The sequence below is a fragment of the Myotis daubentonii genome, chromosome 13 (assembly GCF_963259705.1).
Source record: "Myotis daubentonii chromosome 13, mMyoDau2.1, whole genome shotgun sequence".
Lineage (NCBI taxonomy): Eukaryota > Metazoa > Chordata > Mammalia > Chiroptera > Vespertilionidae > Myotis > Myotis daubentonii.
This window is the reverse complement of record NC_081852.1, coordinates 20,265,341-20,285,032: the sequence shown is the minus strand read 5'-3', so window position 1 is coordinate 20,285,032 and position 19,692 is coordinate 20,265,341. Positions and strand designations below refer to the sequence as shown.

The following is a 19,692-nucleotide window of genomic DNA, read 5'->3' as shown; positions in this document are numbered from 1 at the left end:
CCAATATCCCCAAAAGAAGCCTTGCCTGTTATCACAGAAGTAATCACTATCATGAGAAAAAAAATTTATAAGAAAAAGAATCAAAATAGAATTATTTTCTTTGCTTGAATAAATGTTGGATAGGAGTTTTTCTATTTAAAAGAGGAGAAAGTTTAATACAAGAATTTAATTATGGCTTGATTTATTTGGGGATATTTGGGGCTTTATGAATGAGCATAGTCTTCTAATTTAAAACTTACAGTCGTTATTACTGATTGAGTAGGAAAATTGTGAACTATTTTAAACAAGCTCTAGCTCTGAAGTGGGTAATTAGAAAGAGACAACAATATAAATTTTCCAACTGCTGGATGAAGTTTCTCTGTAGGCTGGTCATAAATAGAAAGCCTTGTCAGTTTCTCTGCAGGAATTAAAAATGTCATAGCTCTTAAAGATTATCTCTGCTCAGAAACCTTACAACTGAAACTTGAATTTGTAATCTTTTCATTTTGATATTGCATCAAAGTAGTGATATGAATTCAATTCTATGAGTATTAGAGAATTCTTAGGTTCTCTAGACTAGCATCATTGGCAAAGTGAACTATGGGAGCTGTGATTATGTTTTTACCACATACTTATAGTCTCAAAGTTCTCACAACTTCTTTTCATCAAAACAGAAAGGCACAACCTTTTAGATATCAAAGATGATATTTAAGTTACCATATTCCAAAACTGGGCCCATTATGTGACTTCCTTATTCAAGCTAAGCAATATAGCAGTCTTGTAATTGAAATGTTATTTTATATAGAATTAAAGTTTATTTTCTGTTTTAATTGTAGTCTTGTTTTATGTCTTTAAAAAACAGGAAATAGCCATTAATTTTGTTTTAAAAAGAAAAAAAGAAGAAAAGATTTTGCTAACATTTATTTTTTAAAATATGGCAATATAGTAGTCTGCTCAGGCTGCCATAACAAAATACCATAGACTGGGTGGCTTAAAGAACAACAATTTATTTTCTCTCAGTTCTGGAGGCTGGAAGTCTTGAGATCAGGGTGCCAGCATGGTTGGTTCTGGTAAGAACACTATTCCTAGCTTGCAGATGGCCACCTCTCACAATGGGGAGTGGGGAGAGCACTTACCCTTCTTATAAAACCAGTCCTGTCATATTAGGGCCCGATCTTTATGACCTCATTTAATCTTAAATACTCTTACAGACCCTATCTCCAGATAGTCACATTGTCAATTAGAAATTCAACATATGAATGGGGGGTGGGGGGACACTATAACACAGTTCAGTTCATAGCAGGCATTATGAAGGAAATCCATTTCCAAGGCAATAAAATAAATTATATCTAAAACTTTTATGTATAAATTATTTGAAATTTTTAGGAAATAGGGGTAAGGGAAGAATCTATACCTTTATCAGATTCTCAAAGAGGGAAATTATCCAAAAATACTAAGGAACACAGAATTGGTTTGCATAATTTATATTCTCAACCTTTTTTGCCTTCAGTGGAACAAGTCATTTTTGTTGTCTTGAAATTTAAAGGCATGATTGGAAAATTTCTCATGGATGTGTTATATGATTTTAGTCTTTAGGTTTTAAGACTTTAGATTTTAGAAAAAGCAAGATAAACTATTATAGCAGGCATTTCATATATTCTCATTGAATCTTGTGAAATATTAGAATCCCTGCAATATAGGAAAGGAAACTGAGATACAGTTATATTCAGTAATCAGTAATGTGCTTGGGGATTCAACGTGTCTCCTATGGTAGAACTTGAGTACTACCAAATCTGAGTTTCCAAGACCCATAATTGTTCTACTGTACTGTCACTATTTCAGATTGTATTGTATTTTTCACCACCCAGAAATTAAAGTGGGGTCTAATTTAATGAAGTTACTTTCACAACAGCACCATCAAAAGCAGTATTCTTATAAAAAAAAAGGGGGGGGGGACTAGAGCACTATATTAGTACAGGGTTTCATTTTTACAAAAGCAAAATAAAATCTTTAATTCTCAGTAGAATGAGTAGATGGATAGAAGGAAGGGATGGAATGGCCATTTACTTCATACAAATGCTTTGTTGACATTTATAAGAAATTCTTTTCATAAACTGATTTTAAAAGTACCAGAATTACAAAAGGTACATACGTTGTACAACTTCACATAGGACTAATAATAGCTAATATTAAAAAATGATTTATAACTTTGTTTTTAGGAAATAGGGGTAAGGGAGGAATTTTTATCATTTAGGCCTCATAATCATATCTTAGTTTTGTGGATAAAAAAGGGCCCACATACTAAACTTGCCTGACAAGCTAAGGGGAGGCCTGCATGACAGCCTTACAAACTCAGAGACCTAAAGTAACCACATAGGATGGTCTGAAATTAAAACTTCTTAACTAAAAGTGAGTCATGTTCTAAGGTTGCTTACTAATATAGTGGAGAAGTTGGTGCTGGCTCTTGGTGGGAGGCCCTACTTCTTCTCCATAGGATTGTAGGATTTTCCTCATGATGTAACTGCTGGTGTCCCCAGAGCGAGTGATTCAAGAGAATGGGACAGAAGCTACACAGTCTTTTATGGCATAACCTCAGAAGTTTCACACCATCGCATCTGCTGTATTCTGATTATGCAGAGCAGACATGATTTGATGTGGGATGATACCACACAAGGATGTGAATACCTAGAGGCAAGGATCATATAGAGCTATCTCAGAGGCTGGCTATCACAATACTTACTATGTAATGTATATGTATATTTGGCTATGTATCTGCATCTGCGCGCGCGCGCGCGCGCGTGCGTGCGTGCGTGCGTGCGTGCGTGTGTGTGTGTGTGTGTGTGTAATGGATGGTAATGATAAACACAAAATACCAACTTCAGGATAGTGGGGGTTTTTGGAGAAGAAAGATTACCCTGATTTAGTGTGGATTATTTTTGAATGGGAGCAAGGCTTGAGTGAAGAAAGAAGTCCAATACAAGGTAGCTGCTATAAGAAAGAGGTAGTGGTGACCTAGATTAAGATGGTAATAGTAGAGCAAATTGGAAGGATTAGCGATTTTAGGAAATAAAATGAAAGGATGTGCTGACCTATTAGATATGAGAAATGTCATGTTCTGCCTCTAAGAGTTGTCAGTATAAGAAATGTCCAAACCTGTAGAAAAATTTTATGAGTTTATTTGAGCCAAACAGATGACAGTTGCCAGGAAGCAAAATCTTGACAGATTGAGAAAATATTGCAGATATTGGCAGTTTTGCACTTTATTTTATACATTAGTATAAATGGAGACACAAGGAGGATTACATGAAATCCACTGGTGGTAGATTAAGGAGGCAGAAAAATGCAAAGTGAGGAAATTTCTGGGATTGGATAAAAAGCAAAATGGAGAAACACATATTTCTTTTACATTTGTGGTTACTGCATAGTAAATGTCACTGGAAAGGGACAGGGCTGAGGCAAGTCTGTCCCAGCACAGGTCTTAGATGTGTGGGTCCTTGACTTTGTGCAGGAAAGATTTCAAAGATATAATGCCGGGGTCCAACCCCAGCAGGTCCAGGGGTCCCCAAAGGTGTGGACGGAGTCGGCGAAGACTATCCAACCTCTTCCTACAGTGGAGTCCTATCCGTCCCGAGTGTGGAGGTTCTCAATGGGGCGGCTTACCTAAGGGAACCCTGTTCGGGCGCCAGATGCCGGGGTCCAGCCCCAGCAGGTCCAGGGGTTCCCAAAGGCGTAGACGGAGTCGGCAAAGAAGGAAGGGCACGGAGACAGCGTTCAGTTGATCAGCAGCCTAGCCAGGATCTCTAGCCCGGATCTCCAGAGAGGTTCTGCTTCGGATTTCCAGCGAGGTTCTGTAGCCATGTTCCCTCGCTAGGTTCTCCAGCCAGGTTCTGTCCAGGCTCTCCAGCCAGGCTCAGTGTCCAGGTTCCAGTCAGGTTCTCCTGCCAATCTCTGTAGTCAGGTTCAGTCCAGGATCCCTTGCCATGTTCTCCCGCTAGGCTCTGTCTCTAGGCTCCGAGGCCAGTCCCGGTCCAGGATCCTCTGGCATGCTCTCGCCAGCGAAGTTCTTCTGTCTCTAGGCTCCGTGTAGGTTCTGTCTTCTTGATTCTGTTCTAAATTCTGAGTGTTTCTGTCTTGTTACAACTGTATTTATACCAGTTGATTCAATCCTATCAATCTCTATTACAAAGGTTAGGGCGTTTCTTATCTCCATTCCAGGGAGAAAAGATTATGTAGTTTAAGCATGATTGTTCGTAGTTAAAGGGATTAATTACCCGCCTGGCACTTAGTTGAGGGGTTTTATTCCCTCCCTAACTTCAGGGGAAAATCCCTACCTGGGGAAAACAACCTTTCTCAGAGACCTTGGTTAAAACACATAGTGCCAAGAAGGTGAGCAAACATATTAAGAACAGTATGCCATATATGCCAGGTCCCTTGAAACAGCAAGCATGGACCGGCTCCCGGCAATATAAGTCCAGGTGATTTTGAGAGTACATTTAATAAAGTTTAGGACAGTGAGACAATGGAAGGGCTTGGGATAGAAGAAGTAAGATCATAGCAACAGGACTGAGCCAAGACACAGCTGCTTTGACTCAGAAAGAAGATCACAGAGACAAAGGAAGTGAGCCAGGGCAGGGCTGCTTCAACTCGGGAAAACAAGTCACAGAGGCAGAAGAAATGAGCCATGCATGGCAGGGCTGCTGGGCTTGCTGAAAAGTCATACTGGCAAAAGGAGGACCTGTGGAGACAGGATCAAAGCGTGAGCCTGGGACCAACTGCTGCTACCCTCTGCTCCCCTGGTTGCAACCCTTAGAACTCAGGAGAAAGAAAGTGAAAATACGTGCCTGTGGAAATGCTCAAGGGAGAGCACATGCTGGCATTCTTTGTCTTAAGGGCTTTTATCTATTTTCTGCAGGCAGAAATTTTAGGTCTTAATCAGAATACTAGTTATTTATCAGCTTTCTAGGTATGTCCTTTAATATGCTGATATATCAAAATGAGTGTATAGTGGGGTTTGAGATCATTATCTGGTCAGCTTCACCTTTGTCTTAGATTTGTGTTTTGGGGCTGTTGTGTTATTTATTCCCCTGACTTCATCCTTCTTGGGTTTGTCTGACACTAATGGCACTAACTGGGTACTCTGTTATCTGTCTCCCTGACTTGGATGATTTAAGCTATCTGCTCTTTGGTTGGGGAGGAGAGATGTAAACTATCTGCTTTTAGGTGTCTTTGGTTAGGGAAGATAAATTCTTGTGATTTATTAGCTCAATTCTAATTGCTCAACCATTTGTTTAACTCTCTATCGCAGTTTCCGCATTCCACTTGCCAAGGAATTTTCCTAGCTTCTTACTAATCTGCCTCAGTAAACACTTGTAGTACATAGAGCTGGTATTTGGGCAACAAGATAACAATGAGGGGATCTGTGTTTTCCTGCTCTGGCAGTTGTGCTTTGAGGGGTCTGAAAAATATTACTCTGAAATTTCAAAAATGTGTTTTGTTGGATGCAAAAAGACAATAAAACAGACTCACTTAAGGTAAAGATTGACCTGTGTCAAGGAAATTACAGGGCTGGGACATGACTACCCACCACGACCTGCTTTTACTTAGGAATTTTTATGTTCAGGCCATCCTGCATGGTCCTGAGTTTGTAAGACCCACCATGCAAGCCTCTCCTAAGCTCGTCAGGTTTAGTATGTGGCCCTTTTTTCATCCACAAGAGGAGTCAAGGATATCAGACAATTTTCTGGTTTGGGCCATAGTTATGTAATGATGGTGTTATTGACTGAGATGAGAAATGTCAGAGGGTTTGGAAGGAGATTAATTTAGTTTTAGGATTTTTGAGTTTAGGGTATGCCTGTGGGAAACCTAGTTGTCCAGCAAACAATTGACTTTAGGTTTGGAACATCAGCATTTAGATGGTAGCTGACACTTTGTAAGGAGATCAGATTGCCTAGAGAGTGTGTGGATTGAGAAGCATAGAGGTCTTAGGTAAAGCACTTAGAAACTTAAGGGATGAATACAGGAAGAGCCTATGAAGGAAAAGTGGAAGGTATAAACAGAAAGGTAAAAACAACCAGGCGGGCATGGAAAAAGGAAAGCTTTTTATAAAGTGAAGGAGTAGTTAACATCATTAGATGCTGTAAATGGCTTTGGGTTGAACTACTTTATATGACCTTAGCACTATCATTTAACCTTGTTCAACTTTGTTCTGCTTACCTGTAAACGAAGGACATTAGTCTGTGTGATTTCCCTGGCCCTCCAACACTAAAATTTTATGCTTATATTTCACAGTCTTGATGTAGAATATTACAAAAAGAGGAAAGAAAGAGACAATGGTAAGACAGCCACTGGAATCATCCATCATATAAAGTTCAGCTCTAAATAGTTTTATAGAAAGCACTCCACATGTGCTTCCATATTGTACCAGTTCCCTTTCATAATAAGACCTTAAGATGTATACAGTCAAGTTCATAATATATTTTAGAGATTTTACCCATTATTTTGAACACCAATCGAACATCCCACTATGCATTTTAAAACATTTTTAACAATTGGCTAAATAACAAGTATTTGTATTTTATGACTTTTTTATACCTATTGCCCCAAATACATTTTAAAAAAACAATTTCTTCTTAAAACCCAAATATTTGTTTGCCTTGCACTTCTTTTAGTCTGGAAAATTCCTTGTCTTTTTATTTTTATGTCTAAATCTGCTGTCATGTTCTATCGCTCAGTATTCATACTGGATGCCCCATATTTCTAGATTTCTTTGAAACGCACTGATGTAAAACATATATTATTTCTTATTTTATTGAAATGGAAATAATAGCAAAAGATGAAGAAAACAACAATCCAAGAGTCACCTGATGAAATTTACACTTAAAAAAAGAATATCTGTCTCCAGAGAATAATAACAGACTACTGTCATTAGCTTGGAAATGTTCATTGTGACTTAACTACAACCAGCAATTTTAGATATTGTTAAACTGGAGGAACTTTGGTAATTGTCCTTTTTTGGTTGCAAAACAAGAAAACTAATATTTACATTACAATTTATTATGTGGGAAAGAAGGAGACCTGCAGATTTATTTCAAAAGCAATATTACAATGAAGCTTAATCAGTTCTGAAGTGTACTATTCCATGTAGTTTCTCAAAGCTTTCATGTTTCATTCCTTTGAAAAGCTTCACAGTCTTTAAAGAAGAAAGTTTACGTACACGAGAAAGACTAATTTTCTCTCGGTTATTTTAAAACTAGGGGCCCGGTGCACGAAATTCGTGCACTGGGTGTGTGGGGGGGAGTGTCCCTCAGCCCAGCCTGCCCCCTCTAACATACTGGGAGCCCTCAGGCGTTGACCCCCATCACCTTCCAATCGCAGGATCAGCCCCTTGCCCAGCCTGACGCTTGGGCCAGAGGCGTCAGGCCTGGGCAGGGGACCCTCATTTCCCCCCATCACTGGTTCTGCCCCCAGCCCAGGCCTGATGCCTCTGGCCCAGGCGTCAGGCCTGGGCAGGGGACCCCCAGAGCCCTCCGATTGCTGGCTCTGCCCCTTGCCCAGGCCTGACGCCTCCGCCAGAGGCGTAGACCCCCATCACCCTCCGATTGCCTGATCGGCCCCTTGCCCAGGCCTGACGCCTCCGCCAGAGGTGTCAGGCTTGGACAGGGGACCCCCATCTCCCCCCGATCACTGGCTCTGGCCCCCGCCCAGGCCTGATGCCTCGGCCAGAGGAGTTGACCCTCATCACCCTCCGATCACCAATCACCGTATCGGCCCCTTGACCAGGCCTAAGGCCTTCGGCAGAGGTGTCAGGCCTGGGCAGGGGACCCCCAGCTCCCCACGGTTGCAGGCTCCGCCCCTGCCCAGGCCTAACGCCTCTGGCCTAGGCGTCCGGCCCGGGCAGCAGGGACCTGCAGCTGCAGCGGCCCCGAGATCGCGGGCTCCACTTTATGCCCAGGCAAGGGACCCCTAGCTCCTGGGACTGCCAGCTTCAACCGTGCCCAGCTCCCATCGCTGGCTCCACCCCTACTTCCTGCTATCACTGGCCAGGGCGGAAAAGGCACCTGATTCTCCGATCATGGCTGGGGGGCAGGGCAAAGGCAGCCCCAGGGCCGCCTTTGCCCTGCCCCCCAGCTTTTAGCTCCCCCCTGGGTTTCTGATCACTGTCAGTGGCAGGGGGCTTCTTCCTGCTTTCCCTTTCGCCTCCCTGCATTGTGCCTACATATGCAAATTAACCGCCATCTTGTTGGCAGTTAATTTGCATATAGCCCTGATTAGCCAATGAAAAGGGTATCGTCGTACACCAATTACCATTTTTCTCTTTTATTAGTGTAGATAGTAACCCTTAAGCACTAACCTGTGAAACTGATGTTTTAGTGAAATTTTCCATACCATATGTGTTTAAAGTCATAGATTTCTTTTATTTAAATTCAACTCGGTCTAATTTTTGAAATCTATAGTTGAAAATTTTTTCTTATATGGAAAGGAAATAATTGATGGGGAAAACACCAGGTAAACAAGTTAGTCACCTAGTTTTATGAGTTCATCATCATTACTACCTGCAGAAGAGATAGGGATGTTCATATTAGTGGCTCTGACTTTAAGAAAATACTGGATTGCTCAGGATTCTCTTAGAAATGAGAAAGAAACTGTTAAAAATGTCAAATATCTTTACATATTGAAAACTTTAGCTGGTATGTGCTGTGTGTTAAATTCACAGTACTGTTTCTGGTGTCTTCTTCCTTAGAAACATAGACTACTCTTTTGGAAGGATTAAAGCAAAAGAGATTTTTGAGTTGGCTTCTTTTTAGTTTTTATATAAAAATTCAAATCATGTATTTACAAAGAATTAACTGCCATAGAAATTGTTGTCCTGCTGTCAACAACTAGAACACCAGACAGAATATGTGAAACAACTGTTTTTAGACATTGGACAACAGCACAGGACTGTGATCTCTGAGAGAAGAGAAACAAATGAGATTAACCCTATGTTGCCTCAGCTCACAGCTGAGGCTTCAGCTAAATTCTAAAGCATAGGACCAGGCCAGCACAACTTCCAAGGAAAACAATTACTAGGAGCTGTAAGATGAATAATTTTCAGTGCTCATACAGTGCCAGAAATCATTTGACTTCTCTCCAGCCAGAAGGAAAAGACATCACTGAATACATGAATATTCAGTAGAGACTTCCAGAAGAACCATATTTTAGAAGTGGGACAAAATTGGCCCTCAAATAAAGGATTCTCTAGATCAGCCGTGGGCAAACTACGGCCCGCGGGCTGGATCCGGCCCGTTTGAAATGAATAAAACTAAAAAAAAAAAAGACTGTACCCTTTTATGTAATGATGTTTACTTTGAATTTATATTAGTTCACACAAACACTCCATCCATGCTTTTGTTCCGGCCCTCCGGTCCAGTTTAAGAACCCATTGTGGCCCTCGAGTCAAAAAGTTTGCCCACCCCTGCTCTAGATCCATCCTAATAGACTTTTCTTAAAGGCTTGAAAGTAACTTAACGCCCAGCCGGTGTGGTACAGTGGTTGAGCATCAACCCAGGCACCAAGAGTTTGCTGGTTCAATTTCCCAGTCAGGGAACATGCTTGAGTTGCGAGATCAATCCCGGTGAGAGGCCTGCAGGAGGCAGCCAATCAATGTTCTCTCTCATTGATATTTCTAGCTCTCTCTCCCTTTCCTTTCCTCTCTCTTAAAAAAAAAAAAAATAATAAAAATACGTTTAGCCCTGGCTTGTGTTGCTCAGTGGATAGAGCGTCAGCCTGCAGACTGAAGGGTCCCGGGTTCAATTCCGGTCAAGGGCACATGCCTGGGTTGTGGGCTCAATCCCCAGTAGGGGGCATGCAGGAGGCAGCCGATCCATGATTCTCGCGCATCATTGATGTTTCTGTCTCTCTCTCCCTCTCCCTTCCTCTCTATATTTTTAAAAAAACATGTTTAAGAAAAAGAAAGTTACTTAACTATACAAGATCCAGCACTCAACAATGTAAAATTAACAGTTTTTAACCTCCAATCAAAAATGACTCGGGCCCTAACCGGTTTGGCTCAGTGGATAGAGCATCGGCCTGCGCACTGAAGGGTCCCGGGTTCGGTTCTGGTCAAGGGCATGTACCTTGGTTGTGGGCACATCCCCAGTAGGGGGTGTGCAGGAGGCAGCTGATCGATGTTTCTCTCTCATCATTGTTTCTAACTCTCTATCCCTCTCCCTTCCTCTTTGTAAAAAAAAAAAAAAAAAAAAAAAATCAATAAAAATATATATATTTTAAAAAATGACTAGGAATATGAACAAGCAGGAAAAGAACTAGGATATTGAAATAGACTTAGAAGTGATGAAAGGATGACATTAACAGACCGGGATCTTAAAGTAGTTATTATAAATATGATCCTTTTATTCAGAGGATAGAAAGAAAACATACGCATAACATGAAGAGAAATAGAAGATATAAAAATAAAATAAGTGGAACTTCTAGAGATGAAAAATATGTCTGAAGTGAAAAACAGTGCAGATGGAATTGACAGCAGATAAAACACTACTGAAGAAAAGGTCAGTGACATTGAAGCTCATGACAATTAAAATTATCCAAAATGAAGCTGAGAGGGGAAAAACAAAAACAAAAATATGAAGAGCACCTCGGTGCCCTGTATCACATGAACTAATATTAAGTGTAACTAGAACCCCAAAAGAAGAAGGGTAGGAGACAGGAAAAAATATTTGAATTATGGCCAAAATTTTTCCAAATTTGAAGAAATGTAATGACTCACATGCAAGATAATCATAAAGAATACCATAGAAAAAAAGTTATAATAAAATTGTTTAAAACCAATGATAAAGAGAAAATATTAAAAGGAGTCAGAGTTAAAAAGACATTGCATACAGAGAAACAAAGGTAAATATATACTCTGCAAACCAGGAGACATAGTTCTTTAGAGTGCTGAAAGGAAAAAAATATCTGTCAACATAGAATTTTTTGCAAAATTCTCTTCAAAAACGAAGGTGAAATAAAGCCTTTTTCTGACTTGCCAAAGCTGAGAGAATTTGTTGCCAGCAACATCTGCACACCAAGAAATGTTTGAGGAAGCCCTTCAAACAACAAAAAAATAATACTAAATGGAAATTTGGATGGATACAAAATGGATGAATATGTGTGTAAAAATAAAAGAGATTTATCCTCATTTCAGAATTTCTTCAAAATATCACTTATCAAAGCAAAAATAATGTATTGTATGGCCTATAACATATAGAAATCCTATATAATAAAAGCCTAATATGCTAAGTGTCCGGTTGTACGGTTATCCGTTCAACCAATCAAAGCATAATATGCTAATGATATGCTAAGGCTGCTCAACCACTTGCTATGATGACCAGTCGCTATGACGTGCACTGACCACCAGGGGGCAGACGCTCTGACTGGTAGGTTAGCTTGTTGCTAGGGTCTGGCTGATCGGGCCTGAGGGAGATGGGCCAGACACTCCTTGGAGTCCTCCTGCAGTCCCTCCTTGGCTGGCCAACCTCCCGCGTCCCTCCCCGGCCTCGATTGTGCACTGGTGGGGTCCGTCAGCCTGGCCTGCACCCTCTCGCAATCCAGGACCCCTGAGGGAGGCACATTGACTGTCAGGTAGTTCTATCTATATAATAAAAGCCTAAGAGACTGTTATGGCGGAGTGACCAGAATAACCAGTCACTATGATGCACACTGACAAGCAGGGGGCAGACACTCAATGCAGGATCTGCCCCTTTGTGGTCAGGAGCGCCGCTCAGCCAGAAGCCAGGCTCACAACTGTGGCAGTGGTGGCGGGAGCCTCTTTTGCCTCCGCCCAGCACTAAGGAGCAGCGAGCCAAGTGGTAAGGAGTGAGCAGGCAGGCGGTAAGGAGTGAGGAGTCCCGGACTGCAAGATGGACATCCCCTGAGGGGCCCCGTGCTGCGAGAGGGCGCAGATTGGGCTGAGGGAAGCTCCCTCCCCCCCCCCCATGCACAATTTCATGCACCAGGCCTCTAGTAAAATAAATGCTACTACAAAGCAAGGGGAATGGAAGTATATTGTTGTAGCATCCACTACACTATACCTAAAATGGCTTGAAATTATTTGAAAATTAACTGTGATAAGTTAAAGGTATATATTGTAAACCATAGTACAGGGTGCAGCAAACCAGTAAGCCAAATCCTGCTCACTGCTTATTTTTGTAGAAAAAGTTTATTGGGCCCTAGTTGGTTTGGCTCAGTGGATAGAGCGTCGGCCTGCGGACTGAAGGGCCCCAGGTTCGATTCCGGTCAAGGGCATATACCTTGGTTGCGGGCATATCCCTGGTAGGGGGTGTGCAGGAGGCAGCTGGTCAATATTTCTCTCTCATCGATGTTTCTAACTCTCTATCCCTCTCCCATCCTCTCTGTAAAAAAATCAATAAAATATACTTTTTAAAAAAGAAAAAGTTTATTGGAACACAGCCATACCCATTCATTTATGTGTTGCCTATGGCTGCTTTTGCACCATAGTGCAGAGTCTGTAGTTGGAACAAAGATCTTATGGCCCACAAAGCCCAAAATATTTATTATCTAGCTCTTTACAGAAAAAGTTTTCCAATATCTGCTGTAGAGTAACTCCCCTAAAAACATGAGAAGGTATAGTTAATAAGCCATTAGTAGAGATTAAACATAATCATAAAAATACTCAATTAACCCCTGGTCAATGTGGCTCAGTTGAAGCATCATCCCATACACCAAAAGATGGTGGGTTTGATTCCCGGTCAGGGCGCTATTGGGTGATGGACTGATCTATGTTTCTCTCTCACATTGATGTTTCTCTCTCTCTCTTCCTTTCTCTCTCTCCCCCCCTCCCTCCCTTCTTTCCTTTCTCTCTTAGATCAATTTTTAAAAAAACTCTCAGTTAAATCTAAAGTATGGATGGCAAGAATATTGGAAAAGTAGAAGAAAGAACAGTTGGGTCAAGAAATTAAGTAGCAAGATGGTGGGTGGACTTTTATCCAACTATACTTATAATTTATAAAATGCAAATAATATACACACTTTAATTGAAAGGCAGAGATGGTCAGATTGGATAAAATAGCTAGACCTAAGTATATCCTGTGTAAGGGAAACTCACTTTATTTTTTCAAATATTTTTATTGATATATTTTAAAGACAGGAAGTGAAAGGGAGAGAGATCTCCCTACTGGGGATCAAGCCCACAACCTGGGCATGTGCCCTGACCAGGAATCGAACCTGCAGCCTTTCAGTGCATGGGATGAGCCACACTGGCCAGGGCGGAAACCCACATTAAGTATGAAGACATGGATAGGTTAAAAGTAAAAGGATGATAAAATGTATGCCACAATCAATAGGTGAATGGATAAATAAATTATAGTGTGTCCATACAGTTAAATACTATCAGCAATAAAAATGAATGAACTACTAATGCATACAGCAACATGAATATCAAAACATGCTGAGAAAAAGATGCCAGGTTTTAAAAGTGTGTATATAATATATGATTCTAGTGTTATGAAACTCTAGAAAAATATGGTGACAGAAATCAAAACTGGTTGCCCAGAGATTAACTGGGATGGGGCTCAAGGGAATTTTTATTGTGTCAAAACTCATCAAACATTCATTTAAAATACGTGTATTTTTTATTTATTTATAAGCTATGCCTTAATAAAGGTTGCTTTAAAATTTAAGTCCTGAAAGAATTTAGAATGAGGCTTTTGTATACATTGTAGACCTAATAAATTACTAGATAGGTAAGAAAATAAGGTGTAAATGACTATGGAAACTTTGATGCATTTGGGATCTCCAGAGCTTTAATCTACATACATTTCCTCTCAACTCATAAATTTCAAGGGATTTGAATCCTTAGAAACATTATAGAATGTACCTTTTCATTCTTAAAAAAGAAGCAAACGAGACAATGATATCACTATGTATCAATCAGTGTGCTAAGTGTTTTAATTGGTTTATTTTATTTACTAGAGGCCCGATGCACATAATTTGTGCACTCGGGGGGGGGGGGGTGGTCCCCTCAGCCCAGCCTGCACCCTCTCGCAGTCCAGGAGCCCTCGGGGGATGTCCGACTGATGGCTTAGGCCCGCTCCCCACGGGCCTAAGCCATCAGTTGGACATCCTTAGTGCTGCTACAGAGGCGGGAGAGGCTCCCACCACTGCCTCTGCGCTCACCAGCTGTGAGCCCAGCTTCTGACTGAGCAGCGCTCCCCCTATGGGAGCGCACTGACCACCAGGGGGCAGCTCCTGCATTGTCTGCCCCCTGGTGGTCAGTGTGCATCATAGCGACTGGTCGTTCCACTGTTCGGTAGATTTGCATATTAGCCTTTTATTATATAGGATTCCTTATAACAACTCTATCAGTTAGGGATTAAACCCAGTTTATATATGAAAAAGTGAGGCTCAAAGAAGTTATATAATATGTCCAAAGTTAACAGCCAAAATTCCAGCCCAGATTTGACTCTGAAACCTGTTTTCCTTCCTTGGTGCTAACTTATCTTTAAATACTTGGTTGCATATTTATACTGGTTCAAAATTAATTTATTTTTAAAAATTCATTTGAAAATTACTTTGAGTTATTTTGGCATTTGTTTTAATGACAGGCTCTGCAAATCAAGAGTAGTGAGGAAAAAGATAAGGAAATAAGGAATTCTGTGCAATACTAATGTAGAAAATCCTTCCAGTTGTAAAGCTTATAATAATATCTTCTTTATTAACTTTTTGTTAGAAAATGCCAAATAGTTCATCTTTGGCTTCTCACTAACCTCAGGAAGATGTTCAGGAGAATATAAAAGAAACTGTTTTTTATTATTTCATAATATGTCCATGTTGTATAAGAGAATGATTACTTATCAAGTACCTTGGATATAATATTGTACTATAAATATGGGTTGTATCCTTGAGCAAGAATCTCCCTTATTGGTGTACTTTAAAATATTATTAATTCCCCAGGGCTTCTTGAAAGCTCTGGCTCCCAAGAGCCACCTCCTACAGGTTATGGAGTCAGCTAGCAATCTCTGACTACTTCATAAAATCTTAATAAACGGAACCAGGTAAAGTTCTTCAGCAATACCAAGAACTTTACCTCAAATTCCTGAGAAAGCTTTTCCTTGATCCACTTAGAAGATAATCCTTTGCATGTTTCTATTTTTCTGAAAAGTGAGTTGTGTGATTCTAATTCCCAGAATAACTGTCAACTAAAGCTAAAGGAAATATTCTTAAACCTTTGGAAAGGTTTTAAACCACACTGATAATAACAGATCCCATATAAGAATGGTAAGAATATAGCTGTAACATAATGAATCTAACTTTCATATGATTGGGGGTCTTTTTCATTCAGATGTGACAGTGGTGTATCAAAATGGGTTGCCTGTGATATCTGTGAGGCTACCATCCCGGCGTGAACGCTGCCAATTCACACTCAAACCTATCTCAGACTCTGTTGGTGTGTTTTTACGACAACTACAAGAAGAGGATCGGGGAATTGACCGAGTTGCAATCTACTCACCAGGTACAGTCACCTTCGTTATTAATTCCCACCCATCCATCCCCCTCCCCCCCGCCCCACCACACATACACACAGGTTTCTGCAAAAGAATCTCTTACTTTTAACTTTCTTTGCTTAGCAAATGTCAGCAGGAGAGAAAGTGGTTCTCAGAATATAACTATTCAGTTTTAACAAATATATATACACAGGAAGTCTCATTCAAAAGCACCTCACATATAATGCTGTGGGCACTGTATATTATTAAGACCTTTCATCATTGCCTTAGGCATAGAATAAATTTTTCCAGTGGTTGAGTCCTCATCTCAGAAGATATGAAATATTAGGACTTCTTTTTAGATTTTCTTATGTCTTTCACATAAAGACTTACCAAAATAAAAACATGTATACTTGAAAAGAATATAAAATAAGGCACCAAAAATTCCCATTTGACATGACACCCATTTTACTTATTTATTTTTAAGTGCTTTACATATTTTCCTAATTTTTACTTTAAAACATTTTAAATCCACATTAGTATAATAAGTACCCACTTAGCCTTCACTTGAATTCACCAGTTATTAACAATTTGCCACATTCCTATGCTATAAATATTTTAGATATACTTAATACTCAATTCATGTAGTAGTATAACTAGTAGACCAGCTTGGTGTATTTGGCTAGCCCTAGCATTCATCCCCAACGAATTATTGGCATCTAATCAGTGACCACACTGAAAAGTACCACATAATGGAAAATGTTGTTTTTTTACTCACCCACCTTCCATCATAGACAAATATAAGACGGCCGTGCAGCTCTCCCAGTGACCCTACATTTCCAACTGACACCTATAGATCTATATAATTATTTCACTCTCATAAAATTTTCCCAGAAAAATATGTTGTTAAATCTTCACAGGCTTGAGGCCATGAAAACAAAAAGTCTCGGATAATAGTATAAGCTTTGTTTAGCATAGACTTAGGGATGAGGCAAAAAGTTAACTGAAATTAAGAGAGACATCATTCTTAAAATCTATTTTGAGGATTACTTTTTCATGACCATTCTTAAGTAATTATGGACATATGACAAGTTTACATTTTCACATTAAACTTTTTTCACAGATGGCGTTCGAGTTGCTGCCTCAACAGGGATAGACCTCCTTCTCCTTGATGACTTTAAGCTGGTCATTAATGACTTAACATATCATGTCCGACCACCAAAGAGAGGTAAAAAGTAACCTTGATAAGGTCAGAGGAATGAGGGAAGGGCTTTTGGAAAGAACTTAACTTTCTCCTGGATAACCTTGAGAAACAGGCAGCATTCCAAGAACACTGAAAGGTTTACATGCAGACTCTGTTTCAGTTGAAGAACTCCTTGAGCACCTGGCACTTGGCCAGTACATTGACTAAAACTTAAATTCTACCTAAACACCAGAAAGCTTATTATCTGATATTGCCACTGTTTCACATAAATGAATGTTCTACATAACTTAAGCTCCTTCCCTCCATACAGGCTAAAAGTCATATTATTTTAACAACATTTTAGAGGGCATCTTTTTAAAATAAAATAAATTATGGACTTCCCTGTGCTCTTAAACATTTGTATTGCGAATTAATCCTTTTTTTTTTTTTTTTATCGTTCAAAGTCCCGGATCGGAGAGGGTGCAGGCTGGGCTGAGGGGACCTTCCCTGCCCCCCCGCCTTGTGCACGAATTTTGTGCACCTGGCCTCTAGTTATGGAATAAAAGACTTAGTATAGGAATGAAACCTTGTACAGTTGTATATGAAGCTGAAGAAGTATGAAAAGGGAGCTTGGAAGATGGGAGAATAGTTACCAATTTTTAAGCAGTGACACAGATGGACAAAGCTTGCCAAAGAACCTGGAAATTCAGATGCATTCAACCATTAGGATAAGGAGGATTAGCAAAAGAGAGCTGATAGAGAAATCCCTAGGGACGCTGCCACCTCACTGTGAAATTCTAGACTAGTTACCGCTTTCTAGAGTGCAGTTTCCTCTTCTGGTAACTGGAAAGTGTAAAGCTATATGCAAATGTGAGCTGCAACTTTAATGAAAGAAGACCCTGTTGACATAGATGACTTCTAGAGTCCAAAGTGTGCAAGACTCGCCCTAGCTGGTTTGGCTTGGTGGATAGAGCGTCGGCCTGTGAACTGGAGGGTCCCAGGTTCAATTCCGGTCAAGGGCATGTACCTTGGTTGCGGGCACATCCCCAGTAGGGGGTGTGCAGGAGGCAGCTAGCTGATCGATGTTTCTCTCTCATTGATGTTTCTAACACTCTATATCTCTCTCCCTTCCTCTCTGTAAAAAATCAATAAAATATATTAAATATATATATGTATTAAAAAAAAACAAAGTGTGCAAGACTCTATGCTCATCCCATTTTACTATTTCAGCTCTTCTCTAATCCAAATTGCTACCCTTATTTGAATTTTTATTAATTGACTTTCTGTGATAACTGTACTAAAGGACATTTGAAGAGTATTTCATAGATAGCAGTATGGTAGTTACCAGAGAGAAGGGGGTGGGGAGGTAGTAAAGGATAAAGGGGCCAAATATATGGTGATAGAAGATTATTTGACTTTGGGTGGTGGGCACACAATGCTCTATATAGATCATGTATCACAGAAATGAATACTTGAAACTTATATGATCCTATGAACCAGTGTCACCCCGATAAATTTAATAAACATACTTTTTTAAATATATAGCTAATTCTGATTGTAGTTTATTTAGAAAAGGGGTGAACTTAACAAAATGTCACAATAAAGCTAATATTCTAAAACAAAAGCTTTATTTGTAGTACTTTAAAAAATGGCAGCTAAAATCAACTGGATTTTTTATTAGGTTCTCACAACATAATTTTTAGATTTCTGGAAACACATCCTACTCACAGAAGACTATAATGAATCAAAGAATTTAATCTTTTACCCTTTCAATCATTCTTATAACTTCATCCCCTTTAGAGCATGATATTGAGGTCCATACAGCTATTCTGTGTCTTTTCCCAACAGGAATAAATAAAAGTTGTATGCTAGGGGGAAGATGTATGGGAGCTAAGATTATTAGAATAATGATATTTTTATTTATACCTTTGTTTGTGCAAATTTGAAATACTTTAGTTTTTCTTTAGATAATACTAAAGGGGGGAAAATCATCAATTAAAATGGCAAGGCCATAGATAGATAAATTATAGATCAGCATTTTAATAAGCATGATAAGATTGATTCTAAACCTCTCTTCTTGTTTTAACATACTGTCTTCATTTTTTATTTTTATCTAATGAAGATTATTATTATTCTTTGTAGCCTCATATGTAGCATGTAAACTTCTAAAAATATAATGGTGAACGTTGGTTTCAAAATTTTCAAGTTGCCCAAATATGAATATACTTTCTATGATTTGTAGATACCTCCTTTTTTAAAAAAAGAAATATTGCTTTCCTTCAGTTTCACACTGAAAGTGAGATCCCTATTGTGGATGAATCTGCCTTGTTCTCGTTGTCTAATGGCCCCAGGAATAGAACTCTTCACCTAAGGCATACATTTTTTAAAAAGTAACCTTTCCCTTTCAGACCTCTTAAGCCATGAAAATGCAGCAACGCTGAACGACGTAAAAACACTAGTCCAGCAGCTATACACTACACTGTGCATCGAGCAGCACCAGCTAAGCAAGGAGAGGGAGCTTATCGAAAGATTAGAGGATCTCAAAGAGCAACTGGCGCCCCTGGAAAAGGTACAAATTCAAACCTCAGACTTTTCTCTTCACTGATATTTTTTTCAAAGCATATATGTTTGCTTTTTTTACCTCCATTTTAAGTTTGCTTTTTTATGTAATTGAGCTGTGTCAATCAAACTAGTCCACTAGTTTTTGGGACTGAGCCATAAAAAAGTTCCAATCAAAGCTAAGAAAGGACTTAAAAAGAAATAGTTTGGAACCTTGATAATGGACTTGAAGCTTTGAGGTCTGAATGTCTGCCCTTACCCAGATTTACCACCTTTACAACAAAGATTGGAATAACTGCTGATGAAGAAAGGTTTTGAGGAGAGTGGGTAATGATTTTAATCAAGTTAAGAAGTATATAGAATATTCTACAGCTGTTTAGCATGATTGTGTAGACCTAATATACTATAGAAAACTATTCATATGTTTTATGGAAAGGAAATTATAAAAGTAAGCATATTAGTATATACTGTGATCCAAGTTTTAAATGTATT

General features: G+C 39.5%; 1 protein-coding gene across 4 annotated transcripts in view; it reads left to right on the top strand.

Annotated features, from left to right (window-relative positions):
- MCU (mitochondrial calcium uniporter) overlaps positions 1 to 19,692 on the top strand; it is a 181,012-nt gene that overhangs the window by 142,044 nt on the left and 19,276 nt on the right. For all 4 annotated transcript variants that reach the window (XM_059662422.1, XM_059662419.1, XM_059662421.1 and 1 more), the window contains 3 exons: positions 15,317 to 15,487; positions 16,582 to 16,686; positions 19,050 to 19,210. In XM_059662422.1, coding sequence (XP_059518405.1) covers positions 15,317 to 15,487; positions 16,582 to 16,686; positions 19,050 to 19,210 — 437 coding nt within the window. The remainder of the gene's footprint in view (positions 1 to 15,316; positions 15,488 to 16,581; positions 16,687 to 19,049; positions 19,211 to 19,692) is intronic.